Source organism: Taeniopygia guttata, chromosome 22 (genome assembly GCF_048771995.1).
Source record: "Taeniopygia guttata chromosome 22, bTaeGut7.mat, whole genome shotgun sequence".
Classification (NCBI taxonomy): Eukaryota; Metazoa; Chordata; class Aves; order Passeriformes; family Estrildidae; genus Taeniopygia; species Taeniopygia guttata.
Window position 1 is genome coordinate 1987904 of NC_133047.1, and position 15706 is coordinate 2003609.

At 65.0% G+C, this 15706-nt stretch overlaps 3 protein-coding genes across 4 annotated transcripts in view; 2 read left to right on the plus strand and 1 right to left on the minus strand.

Annotated features, from left to right (window-relative positions):
• Positions 1 to 1908, plus strand: part of BMP1 (bone morphogenetic protein 1) — a 33756-nt gene extending 31848 nt beyond the window's left edge. The window contains exon 20 of the mRNA XM_032752232.3: positions 1410 to 1908. Within this exon, the coding sequence (XP_032608123.3) occupies positions 1410 to 1544 (135 nt within the window). The 3' untranslated portion in view covers positions 1545 to 1908. The remainder of the gene's footprint in view (positions 1 to 1409) is intronic.
• Positions 1909 to 2860: 952 nt separating this feature from the next.
• PHYHIP (phytanoyl-CoA 2-hydroxylase interacting protein) lies at positions 2861 to 8697 on the minus strand. The gene is made up of 5 exons (XM_030289775.4): positions 8336 to 8697; positions 7156 to 7339; positions 5706 to 5880; positions 4272 to 4389; positions 2861 to 4147 (listed from the first exon to the last, which is right to left on the minus strand). The coding sequence occupies exons 2-5, from the start codon at positions 7318 to 7320 to the stop codon at positions 3613 to 3615; spliced, it is 993 nt and encodes a 330-aa protein (XP_030145635.3). The 5' UTR covers positions 7321 to 7339; positions 8336 to 8697; the 3' UTR covers positions 2861 to 3612.
• Positions 8698 to 9236: 539 nt separating this feature from the next.
• On the plus strand, positions 9237 to 15408 carry POLR3D (RNA polymerase III subunit D). Of its 2 annotated transcripts, none has more exons than XM_030289718.4 (9): positions 9237 to 9394; positions 10388 to 10547; positions 10667 to 10710; positions 12275 to 12420; positions 12495 to 12622; positions 13474 to 13645; positions 13719 to 13966; positions 14649 to 14801; positions 15002 to 15408. In XM_030289718.4, exons 1-9 carry the CDS (start codon positions 9354 to 9356, stop codon positions 15122 to 15124), a joined length of 1215 nt encoding a protein of 404 aa, XP_030145578.4. In that variant the 5' UTR covers positions 9237 to 9353; the 3' UTR covers positions 15125 to 15408. The 2 variants fall into 2 exon arrangements, with proteins under 2 accessions (XP_030145578.4, XP_030145579.4); XM_030289719.4 differs by having other exon boundaries at positions 12498 to 12622.
• The last annotated feature ends 298 nt before the right edge of the window (positions 15409 to 15706 follow it).

Genomic DNA, 15706 nt, shown 5'->3' on the forward strand with positions numbered 1-15706 from the left:
GGTGCTCGCCCCGGGGGTGCTCGTGGATCCGAGCGGTGGGTGCTCGTGGATCCGAGCAGTGGGTGCTCAGCCCGGGGGTGCTCGTGGATCTGAGCGGTGGGTGCTCGTGGATCTGGGCAGTGGGTGCTCGCCCCGGGGGTGCTCGTGGATCCGAGCGGTGGGTGCTCGTGGGTCTGAGCGGTGGGTGCTCGCCCCGGGGGTGCTCATGGATCCGAGCAATGGGTGCTCGCCCCGGGGGTGCTCGTGGATCCGAGCGGTGGGTGCTCACCCTGGGGGTGCTCGTGGATCCGAGCGGTGGGTGCTCGCCCCGGGGGTGCTCGTGGATCCGAGCGGTGGGTGCTCGCCCCGGGGGTGCTCGTGGATCCGAGCGGTGGGTGCTCGTCCCGGGGGTGCTCGTGGATCCGAGCAGTGGGTGCTCGTGGATCCGAGCAGTGGGTGCTCAGCCCGGGGGTGCTCGTGGATCTGAGCGGTGGGTGCTCGTGGATCTGGGCAGTGGGTGCTCAGCCCGGGGGTGCTCGTGGATCTGAGCGGTGGGTGCTCGTGGATCTGGGCAGTGGGTGCTCGCCCCAGGGGTGCTCGTGGATCCGAGCGGTGGGTGCTCGTGGATCCGAGCGGTGGGTGCTCGTGGATCCGAGCGGTGGGTGCTCGTGGATCCGAGCGGTGGGTGCTCGTGGATCTGGGCAGTGGGTGCTCGCCCCGGGGGTGCTCGTGGATCCGAGCGGTGGGTGCTCACCCCGGGGGTGCTCATGGATCCGAGCGGTGGGTGCTCGTGGATCTGAGCGGTGGGTGCTCGCCCCGGGGGTGCTCGTGGATCCGAGCGGTGGGTGCTCGCCCCAGGGGTGCTCGTGGATCCGAGCGGTGGGTGCTCGTGGATCCGAGCGGTGGGTGCTCGTGGATCCGAGCGGTGGGTGCTCGTGGATCCGAGCGGTGGGTGCTCGCCCCGGGGTGCTCGTGGATCCGAGTGGTGGGTGCTCGCCCCGGGGTGCTCGTGGATCCGAGCGGTGGGTGCTCGCCCCATGGGTGCTCGTGGATCTCAGCGGTGGGTGCTCGTGGATCCGAGCAGTGGGTGCTCGCCCCGGGGGTGCTCGTGGATCTGAGCAGTGGGTGCTCACCCCGGGGGTGCTCGTGGATCCGAGCGGTGGGTGCTCGCCCCCGGGGTGCTCGTGGATCTGAGCGGTGGGTGCTCGTGGATCCGAGCGGTGGGTGCTCGCCCCGGGGGTGCTCGTGGATCTGAGCGGTGGGTGCTCACCCCGGGGGTGCTCGTGGATCTGAGCGGTGGGTGCTCGCCCCGGGGGTGCTCGTGGATCCGAGTGGTGGGTGCTCGCCCCGGGGGTGCTCGTGGATCCAGCGGTGGGTGCTCACCCCGGGGGTGCTCGTGGATCCGAGCGGCCGCTCCCTCTCCCCCGCAGCCCCCCGAGGAGGTGTACTCGGCCGGAGACTCGGTGATGATCCGCTTCCACTCTGACGACACCATCAACAAGAAGGGTTTCCACCTTCGCTACACCAGCACCAAGTTCCAGGACACGCTGCACACGAGGAAATGAGGGTCGGGGGTCCCGGCCCCGCCGCGGGCAGAGGAGGAGGAGGAGGAGGAGGAAGAGGAGGAGGAGGAGGGCAGCGCTGCCCCGCACAGACTGCACGGAGGAGGAGCACACAGCCAACCTCAGCACTCAAGACACGCTCGCACGGGGCCCCGGGGCTCGGGCACCCACGGCACGGGGGGCACAGGGGGGTCCCCGCTGGCAGCCGCCCACCCCGGTGCTGGGGGGGGGGTCGAGCAGGACCCGCTGCCCCTCCCCTGCCCCGGCCAAAGCTCTGAATGTACAAACCAGTAACCGGGAAGAGCCCAACACACACAAGGTGCTGTCTCTCTCTTGTACCCATGAAATAAATACCCTTGTACTTGGAGCGGGGGGCAGCCCCGACCTCTTTGCTTCCAGCCCAGCAAAACTGCCCCCAAAATGGGGCTGGGCTGGGGGGGAAGCAGCCAGGACCCTGCACGGAGCCAAATCCTAAGGGAGGAGCCCCATCCTTGGGGTTCTGATGGAGCAGAGCCCGGAATTCCAGCCAAGGAGCAGCCAGACCTTCTGCTGGTGTCAGTGGGTGGTGGGCTTGGAGCCCCCTGCCCCCCAGGACTCTGCAGGGGGGTTCTCTGCCCCCACACCTTTATTTTGAGGTGTCTCCGAGGCAGAAGAGCACCCGCCGGGGGTGGGTGGGTGCCACGTGCGGTGCCCACCGCGTGTTCCAGGCGGCGGTGGCAGATGGAGGGTGGGCTGTGCCACGGCCCCCGCGCCCACCGCGTGTTCCCGCCTGCCACAATCCCTCCCGCACCCCGTGCCCGCTGCTGGTGCCACGGGGAGGCTCCTCTTCCCTCTTTGTGCCAGGGCTGCGCTGCTCCCGAGGGGCTGTGCCCAGGCAGAACCGGGATGGGCACCGGGGCTTTCATTCAGAGGGGTTGAAAAGGGGGTGCGAAACTCGGGGAATTTTTCAGTGATAGGACGGAGCGATGGGCATAAACAAAAAGAGAAGTTCCACCTCAACCTGAGGATGAACTTCTTTCCGTGGAGGGACAGCCCCGGGGAAGGGTGAAGGGTGGAGTCTCCCTCTCTGGCGACATTCCAAACCCACTGGGACGTGCTCCTAATGCCACCCGATCCCGGTGACCCTGCCTGGGCGGGTGGGATGGAGCTGGTGGTCTCCAGGAAGGCGCTTCCAACCTGAACTTTTCTGAGGGCCACCTTGTCCCCTCCCAGTCCCATTCCCCATTCCCCTGAGGGGATCGGGGGGTGGGGGGTGGGGGGGGGGGTCTGAGCCACTTTTTGGGGTCCCGTGGGGGGACAGAGGAGCGTGACACGGCCGGTGGCGACCGCACAGAGTTTATTGAAACACCTCCAGCACAGCACAGGGATGCTCGGGGACGGGGAGCCGGTTGTTGTACAGCGTGCAGGGGGGACACAGAGACGGGGGACGGGCACCCCGGGGTGGGGGGGGCCGCACGCAAGCGCCATGCTGCCGACGGCTCATGCTGGGGGGGGGCACGGGGAGGGAGGGGGGGTTCGGATCCGTTCTCCCCTTCCCCGGCTCCTCCGGCTGCCTCCGGGGCCGCGGGGACTCGGGCGGTGCAGGGGGGGCAGAGCAGAGGGGACAGGACACGGGGGCACGCCCAGGGTCCCCCACGCCACTGCGGCCCCGCGGGGGTCCCTGTCTGAGCACCCCCCGTGTTCAAAACCGGGGGGTGCTTCCGATATCTCCCTGAACCCCCTGGATAGAGCCGGGGAGCCCCAGTCCCGGCTGGCAGGGCCGGGGCTCCCCGGGAGCTGGGGCGGGGGGATGCGGGGGACGCCGGAGGGGAAGGGGGTCCCGCAGCGGCTGCTCGGAGCGGGGCAGAGCGCGGGGCTCACGCCGGTGAGGACGCTGCCGGTCGGCCAGTCCAGGAGATGAAGTTTTCCTCCCTCGGAGCGCACGGCTCTGCCTCCTTGCCGGACCAGCATCCCGCCGGCTCCTTCCTCGGATCCCCCGAGCCCACCCGCGTCCTCCACCCACCAGCGTCCGTGGGAGAAGCCCCCGCGGCGGGCTGCAGTCCCCCTGCCCGGCCCTGCCCGCCTTCGGCGCTTAACGCCCCACGCTGATGTTGCACGTCTTGCAGCTGGGGTCCTTTTTGGCGTTGGCGGTGGAGAGGCTCATGAGCTGGTGGCCGCTGATCTCCCCCAGCACGCCGAGGCTCAGGTCCACCGGCTCGGTGTAAATGACCTCCAGGATGCTGTCCTGGGCGTGGCGGTACACCAGCTCGCCCTCCTCCACGCAGCACGTCAGGAACTTGTTGGAGGAAATGTCCAGCTGGGGAAGGCGCTCCCGGCAGAAGAGATCCCCGGAGGATCCCTTGGGTGCCAGGACCAGCACGACGTAGTGGTAGGCGGTGTACATGCAGTAGAAGTCCGCGAAGTAGAGGTTGGTGTTGGGGTTGAAGAGGCGCTGCGCCGGGATTTGGAAGCGGTACCGGCCGTAGGGCGAGTCCTGCGGGGGCTGCCCGGTGTTGAACTCGGTGTTGCAGCTGAAGAAGATGCCGTGCAGCATCCCGCTGGTGGGCGAGCCGTGGCTCCCGCTGTTGTCCTTCAGCGACGGCTTCATCACGTTCCCGCAGTGCATCCTGCCACGAGGAGGAGGAGGAGGAGGAGGAGGAGGAGGAGGAGGAGGGACACACAGACAGGCACAGGCAGGGTCAGGGAGTGCGCTCTGCGAGAGGGGAGCGCGGGGAATGGGGCCGGGGGTACCTGACGTGCTGGAAATACTCCTTGTGCTGGTTGCGGTAGAAGACGGAGAAGCGCAGCATGCGGCCGGCAATCAGCTCTGCTTTCTCCTGCAGCTGGGCTAGGTGCTCCTTGGCGTAGTCTGGGGACAGGCACGGGGACATCAGGGCGTCTCCATCCCCCTCCAGCAGCCCATCCCTGCCCGCAGCTCCCCGCACCTCCCACTCAGCAGCTGCCGCTCCAACCGGCCCGGCTTGTGCCAGCTCCCGGCATCGCCCCCGTCCTCCTCCGGCCTCCCAGCTCCCAGCATTTCCCCCATCCTCTCTCCCGGCTCGTGGCTCCCGACATCGGCCCCGATTTGCCCCGTGGCTCCCAGCACTGACCTCCTCTCGCTCCCGACTCCTGCGATCGCCCCTGTTCTCCCTCTTCCATCCCCCAATTCCAGGCACCATCCCCGTCCTCCCTCTCCGCTCCAGGCGTTGCCCTCTTCCCTTTTCCATCTCCCAATTCTGGGCACCATCCCCGACTCCCTCTCAGCCCCAGGCATTGCCCTCTTCCCTCTTCCATCCCCCAATTCCAGGCACCATCCCCGTCCTCCCTCTCAGCCCCAGGAATTGCCCTCTTCCCTCTTCTATCTCCCAATTCCAGGCACCATCCCCGTCCTCCCTCTCCGCTCCAGGAATTGCCCTCTTCCCTTTTTCATTTCCCAGCTCCAGGCACCATCCCCGTCCTCCCTCTCAGCCCCAGGAATTGCCCTCTTCCCTCTTCCATCTCCCAATTCCGGGCACCATCCCCGTCCTCCCTCTCAGCTCCAGGCGTTGCCCTCTTCCCTTTTCCATCTCCGAATTCCGGGCACCATCCCCGTCCTCCCTCTCAGCTCCAGGAATTGCCCTCTTCCCTTTTCCATCTCCCAATTCCAGGCACCAACCCCGTCCTCCCTCTCAGCCCCAGGCATTGCCCTCTTCCCTCTTCCATCCCCCAATTCCGGGCACCATCCCCGTCCTCCCTCTCAGCCCCAGGTATTGCCCTCTTCCCTTTTCCATCTCCCAGTTCCGGGCACCATCCCCGTCCTCCCTCTCAGCTCCAGGAATTGCCCTCTTCCCTTTTCCATCTCCCAATTCCAGGCACCATCCCCGTCCTCCCTCTCAGCCCCAGGAATTGCCCTCTTCCCTTTTCCATCTCCCAGCCCATCAACCCCATCCTCCCTCCTGGCTCCCAGCTCTGGGCTTTTCCCCTGTCCTCCTCATCCTCCCGGCTCCCAGCATCGCCTCCATCCTCCTCCTCCCAGCTCCCGGCACCGTCCCCACCCCCCAGCCCAGCTCCTGACTGCGGGAGCATCAACCCCATCCTCCCTCCCGGCTCCCAGCATCGCCCCCATCCTCCTCCTGGGATCGCCCCCATCCTCCCTCCGGGCTCCGGGAGCGCCCCCGAAGTCCCTCCCGGCTCGGTGCCGCTCACCCCCGGTGCAGAACTCCACGGTCTCGCTCCAACCGGACACCAGGTACTCGCCGTCGCTCTGCTTGACCGCCGTCTGCACGGCCACGCTGTACTCGGTGCGGGGGCTCAGGAACCAGTGGCCCCGCACCGTCATGGGCAGCGGCACCGCCTTGGCCACCAGCTTGGTGGGGACATCCTGCTCCGAGCGCCGGGGGTCAGGCGGGACAGCACCGCACCGCCCGCACCGCCAGCGGGCACCGCACCCCCAAAATATCCACGGGGACCCCCCAAAATATCCACGGGGACCCCCCAAAATATCCACGGGGACCCCCCCAAAACATCGCGGTGACGCGGCTGGGGCTGCCCCCCACGCTCTGTCCCCACAGCGCTGTCCCCAAACGTGTCCCTGCCGCGATGGGGACAGGGGGTCCCCCAGGTGGGGGTGGTCTCGGAGTGCCCCCCGCTCCCTGCCGCGATGGGGACAGGGGGTCCCGGAGGTGGGGGTGGTCTCGGGGTGCCCCCCGCTCCCTGCCGCGATGGGGACAGGGGGTCCCCGAGGTGGGGGTGGTCTCGGGGTGCCCCCAATTCCCGGTGGGTGGCGATGGGGACACGGGGTCCCGGAGGTGGGGGTGGTCTCGGGGTGTCCCCAGCTCCCGGTGGCCATGGGGACACGGGGTCCCCCAGGTGGGGGTGGTCTCGGGGTGTCCTCAACTCCCGGTAGCCATGGGGACAGGGGGTCCCCGAGGTGGGGGTGGTCTCGGGGTGCCCCCAACTCCCGGTGGCAATAGGGACAGGGGGTCCCCGAGGTGGGGGTGGTCTCGGGGTGCCCCCCAACTCCCGGTGGCCATGGGGACACGGGGTCCCGGAGGTGGGGGTGGTCTCGGGGTGCCCCCCGCTCCCTGCCGCGATGGGGACAGGGGGTCCCCGAGGTGGGGGTGGTCTCGGGGTGTCCCCCAACTCCCGGTGGCCATGGGGACAGGGGGTCCCCCAGGTGGGGGTGGTCTCGGGGTGCCCCCTGCTCCCGGTGGCATCTCGCGGTGTCAATAGGCCACGGAGCAGCTCCGCAGTGCAGAGCCGTTTCTGTGGCAACGGCGGATGCTGAAGTCGGGAGATAGAGGGGAAAAAAATATCCCACCCCCCTTCCACCCCCCCCCCCACCCCTTATTATTGGGGAGGAGAGAAAAAAACAATGTTAAACATTAAATAGCATCACCGTGGCAACGGCGCTGCTAAAAACGGCCCGAATTGGTGACTCGCAGCGCGGGGAGGGGGAGCAGGAGCGGCTCCGCTCCCCCGCGGGGGCTCCGCCGGGTCCGTCACCCCCCGATCCCCATCCCAGCCTCCTCCGCCGGCGTGTCCCGTCAGGGGAATGACCCAAATTCAGCGCTAGAGAGGGCGAAGAGCCAGTTCCTCCCTCCCAACCGCGTCTCCTCTGCCCGGGCAGGGGGTCCCGCGTCCTCCCCCGGCTCACCCGGTGCTTGAACTTGTTGGAATTCTTGTTCTCCTTCTTGTTGAGGTCGATGAAGTAGTGGGTGACCCTCTCCAGGTCCCCCTTCTCCATAGCCCAGGAGATGCGGAAGGAATCGCAGGTGATGTTGTTGATCTCGATGTTTTTGGGGGTGGAGAGCAGCTCCATGGCCGGAGGGGCTGAGCTCCTGCGGGCACAGCGCGGGGGTTTTGGGGGTGCCGAACCCCTCCGGCTGCCCACGGCGGCCGTGCCAAGGCCGCCCCGCGGCGGAGCAGATGGCAGCGGGCTGGCAAAGCGGCCGGGAGCCAGGAATGGGCAGCGCAGGCAGGAGCAGGCAGCGGGACGCCGGGAACAAGCCCGGTCGGGTGCGGGGGCCCCGGCCGCTCCCCCGGGTGCCGCGGGGCCCCGGCGCGACGCCAGCGGGCGTTTCGGGGTTTGCTCAACACCGGGTGGGGAAAGAAAAACAAGGGGAGAGCCGAGGGAGTTGCTGGGAGAGGGGAGGGTTGGACGCAGGCACTGGAAAAGCTGGATCCGCCTTTGCCCCGGCCCGTGCCTCAGTTTCCCTGCACCCACCAGGAAGGCGTTTTTAAGGGGGGGGCGATGCTCGTGGAGGGGGGACACGGAGTCACAGTCACGGCACGGGAATGGGAGGCTGGAAGTGAGCGTGCCCCCCGCCCCCCCAAAAAACCTTCGGGTTTGTGCGGGGGCAGCGGTGGCACCGCGGGGCTGCCAAGGTGCCACCCCCCCACCATCCCCTCCGTGTGCCCACGGCCACCCACGCCGGGCTCAGCCGCGCGTGTCCCGTCACTCGGCACCCACGGCCACCCACGGCCACCCACGGCCACGTGTCCCCCCCATCTGCGCAGCCCAAAACCGCTGTCACCCCCCCTAAAACCCCCAAAGCCCTTGGGCACGGCAGAAGGTCACCGCTCTGGGGACACGGTGCCACCTCGCTGCCCCGCTCCCGTTCCCGGAGGTGGCGCAGGAATTCTGCACCGGGATTGTGCCAGCTGGACCGTGTCACCGTGTCCCCGGTGCCTCGTGTCCCCTCTGCCAGCCCTCAGTGCCCCCCCGTGTCCCCCCTGCCCTCCGAGCATCCCTCGGCGGTGCCATGGGGATGTCACCCCAATGCCAGCAGGGCTCGGTGGCCGCTCCGGTGGCACCGTGCCGGTGAGGGCCTTACCTGGCCGTGGCGGGGGGCTGCCGGGAGGAGCGGGGGTGCCGGTGGAGCGGCAGGGCAGGACAGAGAGCCCCGGCGGGGCTGATCCAAGCGGGAAGGACGGAGGATGCCGGAGGGATCGAGGTGGTACCCGGCGATGCCGCGTCGCTGCCTGCGGCTGATGCGACTGGGATCCTCCCAGCCAGCTCGGAAATAGCAAACACCCTCCAGAGGAGGGAGAGGAGAGAAAAAAAAAAAAAAAAAAAAAAGGGAAAAATAGATATCCAAGGAGCTGCGAGCGAAGGGGGAGGAAGGAAAAACCTCCCGGTTCTGCCAATGGCATGGAGGGATGCGTGCGGCGTCAGGTGATGGAGGCAGAGTGGGATGTGGGCGCAGATTGGGGGTGGGTGGTGGGCAGGTTCTGCCTGTTCCCCCCATTTTTGGGGTCGGGGGGGAGGGATTGTCCCGGTTGTGCCGCTTGCGGGACAATGGGGACACCCCCTCCCGGCCCCAAAAATGGGATGGATGAGGTGCGTGGGAATGCTGGTACCCACACAGGACCCCCGTGGGAATAGGGTGCAGAGCCCACGGGGGACGGACAGACGGACTTTTTGTTTTGCACGTATTAAACACCCTTCTTGGAGGGGAAAAGGTTTTTTCGGGTGGGCGGGTGGGAGAGCACCCCAAAAACCTCATTGCCCCCCAAATTTCTGCGAGGGGGTGCTCACGCATGAACCCCCTCTGTGGGGGGGCCGGCTGTGAGGCTGAGAGGACCCTGAGGGGGCGGTCGAACTGCAGGAATCCCGTGAGGGTGTTAAATGAAAGGCTGAGTGACCCCCCAAAAATGTCCCCCCACAGCGCTGCCCCCGCTGCCCTGGTTGGAGAGCAGGGCACTGCCCGTCACAAAGATGGCGCCGCCGCCTTCACACCGGATCGGGCAATGCCAACCACAAAGATGGCAGCTCATTGCCAAACCCGCCGTGCCCTTAGCAAAGATGGCGGTGGCAGCGTCGCCTCAGGAAGAGCGCGGCGTGCGTGACGCATGCGCAGTGGGGGCGGCGAGCCCGTGGCTGCCCGGGCAGGGTGAGGGGCGGCGTGGCGGGGCTGGGGGAGGATTTTGGGGGGTCCCGGGGGTCCTGAGGGGTGCGAGGAGGGGCAGCGAGCAGGGGGCGTCCCCCTGGAGGGCGGGGGGAGGGTGGGTCCGCTTTGGGGGTGCGCAAGGGGGAAAGGGGGACAAGGAGAGGGCTGGGGGCCCGTGGGGGGGGGGCTGCCAGGGGGTTTTGGGGGGTCGGGGGTGGGGCAGGGGGGTCCGAACCCCTGGGGAGGGGGATGAGGGGGGGCTGGGGGGAACGGGGGGGGCTGGGAGCCTCGGGGAGGGGGGGACAGGGGGATGGGGGGGGCTGAGACCCCCGGGGAGGGGGGCAAGGGGTCCTGTTTGGGGTGTATGGGGGGGCTGAGACCCCCGGGAAGGGGGACAAGGGGTCCTGTTTGGGGTGTATGGGGGATAAGGGGTCCTGTTTGGGGTGTATGGGGGATAAGGGGTCCTGTTTGGGGGACAAGGGGTCATGTTTGGGGTCTATAGGGGGCAAGGGGTCCTGTTTGGGGTGTATGGGGGGGCTGAGACCCCTGGGGAGGGGGGCAAGGGGTCCTGTTTGGGGTGTATAGGGGATAAGGGGTCCTGTTTGGGGTGTATGGGGTGCAAGGGGTCCTGTTTGGGGGGTGGGGCTGAGACCCCTGGGGAGGGGGGCAAGGGGTCCTGTTTGGGGTCTATAGGGGATAAGGGGTCCTGTTTGGGGTGTATGGGGGGGCTGAGACCCCTGGGGAGGGGGGCAAGGGGTCCTGTTTGGGGTGTATAGGGGGCAAGGGGTCCTGTTTGGGGTCCATTACTGGGATTTGAGCAGAACTGAGCCCAGTTTGGGGTCCGTTATTGGGTTTTATGCAGAACTGAGCCCTGTTTGGGTTCTGTTACTGGGATTTGTGCAGAACCGAGCCCAGTTTGGGGTTAATTATTGGGATTTGAGCAGAACCGAGCCCAATTTGGGGTGCAGCCCCCCTGAAGCCTCCCCCTGCCCGCAGGATGGCCGAGGGGGGCTCTGGCAGCTCGGGCTCGCCGGGCAGTGCCCGCCCGGGGCTCCGGGGGGTGCTGGGCCGGCGCCCCACTGCTGCCCCCCAACTCAGCCCCGGCCGCCTGCCCTCCATCCGCTCCCGGGACCTCACCCTGGGCGGCGTCAAAAAGGTGAGACCCCCTTTTTCCCCCCAAAATTGGGGTCACTCCCCATCCCCAGCCGGGATTTGGGGTGGTGACAGAGCCTGGAGGGGATTTTGGGGTGATTTTTTTCTTCTCTCTGCCCACAGAAAACCTTCGCCCCCAACATCATCAGCAGGAAGATCAAGGAGGAGTGAGTGGGCACGAGGGGGGTCCCCGTGGGTACAAAAAGGGGGGCACGGGGATGGTTTTGGGGGGCTGGAGGGTTTTGTGAGGGGGGGAGGTTGTGGGAAGTGGGACTGGTTGGGTTGGAGAAGGGAGGAGTGAGAGGGGATCCATAGAAATATCCCAGATATCCATGGAAATGGCTGAGATATCCATGGAGATATCCCAAATGTTCATGTAAATGTATCAGAATTTCATATAAATATCCTGAATATCCATAGAGATATCCCAAATATCCATGGAAATATCACAGATATCCATGGAAATTCTCAGAAATTTGTATAAATATCCATGGAAATTCTGAGAAATTTGTATAAATATCCCAAATATCCATGGAAATGTCTGAGATATCCCAAATGTTCATGTAAATGTATTGGAATTCCATATAAATATCCTGAATATCCATAGAGATATCCCAAATATCCATGGAAATATCACAGATATCCATGGAAATTCTCAGAAATTTGTATAAATATCCCAAGTATCCATATAAATATCCCAAATAGCCATGGAAATTCTCAGAAATTTGTATAAATATCCATGGAAATTCTCAGAAATTTGTATAAATATCTCAAATATCCATGGAAATTCTCAGAAATTTGTATAAATATCCCAAATATCCATGGAAATTCTCAGAAATTTGTATAAATATCCGAAATATCAATGGAAATGTCTGAGATATCCCTGGAAATATCCCAAATATTCATACAAATATCTCAGAATTCCATATCCATGGAAATATCCATAGAAATATCCGAAATATTCATGGAAATGTCTGAGATATCCATGGAAATATCCCAACTATCCATAGAAATATCTCAGAATTTCATATAAATATCTTGAATATCCATGGAAATATCCTAAATATCCATGGAAATTAACAGAGTTCCATATAAATATCGCAAATATCCATATAATATATGCCCCCCTTCCCCCCCGTTCCCCCCATTCGTGTCCCCTGTGCCCCCCGTGCCCCCCATTTGTGTCCCCCATTCCCCCCATGCCCCCCATTGCCCCCTGTGCCCCACATTTCCCCCATTACCTCCCGTGCCCCACATTCCCCCCATTGCCCCCCGTTCCCCCCATTTGTGCCCCCCATTTGTGCCCCCCATTTGTGCCCCCCATTTGTGCCCCATTTGTGCCCCCATTTGTGGCCCCATTTCCCCCATTTGTGCCCCCATTTTTGCCCCCATTTGTGCCCCCATTTGTGCCCCCATTTGTGCCCCCATTTGTGCCCCCATTTGTGCCCCCATTTGTGCCCCCTTTTGTGCCCCCTTTTGTGCCCCCATTTCCCCCATTTGTGCCCCATTTGTGCCCCCATTTGTGCCCCATTTGTGGCCCCCATTTCCCCCTTTTGTGCCCCCATTTGTGCCCCCATTTGTGGCCCCCATTTCCCCCATTTGTGCCCCATTTGTGCCCCATTTGTGCCCCCATATGTGCCCCCATTTGTGCCCCATTTGTGCCCCATTTGTGCCCCCCATTTCCCCCATTTGTGCCCCGTTTGTGCCCCATTTGTGCCCATTTGTGGCCAGGCCCCGCGAGGACGTGTCGGTGAAGAAGGAGAAGAAGGAGCGCGAGCGGCAGCGGGACGGGCACGGCCGGGGCCGCAGCCGGCCCGAGGTCATCCAGTCCCACTCCATCTTCGAGCAGGGCCCTGCTGAGATGATGAAGAAGAAGGGTAAGGGCAGCTCCCCGCTGGGGTTTTTGGGGTGTCCAGTCTTGGGGTGACCCCGGGCTGCTCCGTGTCCCCAGCAGGCTCCTGGGACAGGGCCGTGGACGTGTCCGACTTCGGCCCTTCCCACATCATCAACATCAAGAAGGAGAAGAGGGAGACGGACGAGGAGACCAAGCAGATCCTGCGGATGCTGCAGAAGGACGATGTCAGTGGGCCTGGAACGGGGTGGCTGTGGTGTCACCGGGGGGTGATGAGTGTCCCCTGTGTCCCCAGGGTGGTGCTGAGTGTCCCCAGGCAGTGCTGAGTGTCCCCTGTGTCCCCAGGCAGTGCTGAGTGTCCCCTGTGCCCCCAGGGTGATGCTGAGTGTCCCCTGTGTCCCCTGGCAGTGCTGAGTGTCCCTGGGCAGTGCTGAGTGTCCCCAGGCAGTGCTGAGTGTCCCCGGGGCAGTGCTGAGTGTCCCTTGTGTCCCCAGGGCAGTGCTGAGTGTCCCCTGTGCCCCTGGCAGTGCTGAGTGTCCCCTGGCAGTGCTGAGTGTCCCCAGGGCAGTGCTGAGTGTCCCCTGGCAGTGCTGAGTGTCCCCTGTACCCAGGGCAGTGCTGAGTGTCTCTGGCAGTGCTGAGTGTCCCCTGGCAGTGCTGATTGTCCCCTGTGTCCCCTGGCAGTGCTGAGTGTCCCCAGGCAGTGCTGAGTGTCCCCTGTGTCCCCAGGCAGTGCTGAGTGTCCCCTGTGTCCCCGGGCAGTGCTGAGTGTCCCCAGGGCAATACTGAGTGTCCCCTGGCAGTGCTGAGTGTCCCCAGGCAGTGCTGAGTGTCCCCAGGCAGTGCTGAGTGTCCCCTGTGCCCCCAGGATGGTGCTGATTGTCCCCTGTGTCCCCGGGGCAGTGCTGAGTGTCCCCTGTGTCCCCAGGGTGATGCTGAGTGTCCCCTGTGCCCTGGACAGTGCTCATTGTCCCCTGGCAATGCTGAATGTCCCCGGGCAGTGCTGAGTGTCCCCTGGCAGTGCTGAGTGTCCCCTGTACCCGGGGCAGTGCTGAGTGTCCCCTGCCTGTCCCCACAGTTCCTGGATGACCCGGGGCTGAAGAACGACATCCGGAACAAGCCGGTGCAGCTGCCCCTGGCCCACTCGGGGTGGCTCTTCAAGGAGGAGGCGGCCGAGCAGGAGAACACGCAGCCGTGGCTCCCTGCCTCCAAGGAGGAGAAGATGGAGCTGGACGTGCCAGCGGTGAAAGGTGGGCTGGGGACACTGCGGGGACAGGCTGGGGGTGTCCCCCTGTGCCCCGTGCCCACGCAGCCCCTGTGCAGTGAAGGAAGAGCCGCGTGAGGAGGAGCCCAGGCCGGCCCAGCCCAAGGGATCCCCCGGCTTCCCGCGGGACGTGGCGGCGGCAGAGCTGCTGCAGCGGCTGAGCCTGGCGGCCGAGGAGGAGCTGCTGTTCCTGCAGCTCCCCGACACCCTGCCCGGCCAGCCCCCCAGCCACGACTCCAAACCCTGCAAGGCCGAGCTGCACAGCGAGGACGGGCAGGTGCTGCTGGTGAAGCAGGAGAAGAGCCAGGTAGGGCCACGCTGGGGGTGTCCCCTTGTCCCATTCCCTTCTGTGGTGTTGTCTCGCCCAAGTCCACAAGGATGTCACTCCATCCTGGGGTGTCCCTCCATTCCGTGGTGTCACTGTCCCCCCATGGTGCTGTCCCCTCAATCCCATGGACTGATCCAAATCCCCTGGGCTGATCCCAATCCTGTGGGCTGATCCCAGTCCCAGTGAGCTGATCCCAGTCCTGGTGGGCTGATCCCAGTCCTGGTGGGCTGATCCCAATCCCGAAGGCTGATCCCAGTCCCCAGGGCTGATCCCAGTCCCGTGCTGTGATCCCAGTCCCCAGGGCTGATCCCAGTCCCAGAGGGCTGATCCTAGTCCCAGTGGGCTGATCCCAGTCCCCAGGGCTGATCCCAGTCCCCAGGGCTGATCCCAGTCCCTGTGAGCTGATCCCAGTTCCAGTGAGCTGATCCCAGTCCCCTGGGCTGATCCCAGTCCCAGGGAGCTGATCCCAGTCCCGTGCTGGGATCCCATTCCCCAGGGCTGATCCCAGTCCCCAGGGCTGATCCCAGTCCCGTGCTGGGATCCCAGTCCCCAGGGCTGATCCCAGTCCCAGTGAGTTGATCCCAGTCCCCAGGGCTGATCCCAGTCCCGTGCTGGGATCCCAGTCCCCAGGGCTGATCCCAGTCCCGCTGTGCCCTGGCAGGAGGCGAAGCAGGCAGAGAACATCTGCACCCTGGCCGACCTCCCCGAGGGCCAGGTGGGGAAGCTGCTCATCCGAAAATCAGGAAAAGTGCAGCTGGTGCTGGGCAAGGTCACCCTGGACGTGACCATGGGCACCCCCTGCTCCTTCCTACAGGTATGGAAGGGACCCCTGGACCCAGTTTGGGGCGTTTCACCCCAATATTACCCCTCAGGGCATCGTGCTGGCTCTTGGGCATCCCTTCCCTGTGACGAGGGTGGGGAAGGGTCCTGCTGGTCCCCGCTGGGGGCACGGGGATGTCCCAGGGGTGGCTGTGGCCGGGGGCTGCTCAGGGCTGTTGGTGGCCCGTGGGACAGGAGCTGGTGTCCGTCGGCATCGGGGACAACCGCACGGGCGAGATGATCGTGCTGGGCCACGTCAGGCACAAGCTGGTCTGCTCCCCGGATTTCGAGGCTCTCCTGGAGCACCGGCACCGGTAGCCAAGGGGGTCCCGGCCCCCCCCAACCCCCGGGATGGACCCTCAGCCCCTCCAGATGTGCCTTTGGGACGGGGGGAGGGGGCTCGTGCAGGTGTGGGGCAGAGCCAGCTCCTGCCAGCCCCGCAGGGTGTCCGGCTGTGTCCCCCACACCGGCGGCTTCCCCCCAGTGCCAAACGGGGAGCTCGGGGTGTGGGGGGTCCGTGGTGTGTCCCCCAGCCCTGTGGTGGGAGCAGGACAAACGTCCTGGGGGAAAAACCTGGAATAAAAACCTCTTTTCCTGTGTCAGTCTTGTTCTGTCACCTCTGCTGGGCCCTGCGAGGCCTTGGGGTGCCTGGGCGTGGCTGCCGCGGGTGGGGGGCACGGGGTGACCCCCACGCTGGCCTGGGGGGTGACAGGGCTGTCAGCGGGGAGCCGGAGCTGCCTGGATGGCACCAGCCCCTGGGCAGGGAGAGGGATGGGGGGCCCCATCCCATCTCACAGATCCCATCCCACGGATCCCATTCCACCCAATCCGTGGATCCTATCCCATCCCACGGGTCCCATCCCACTGATCCCACCCCATGGATCCCATCCTATCCCATCC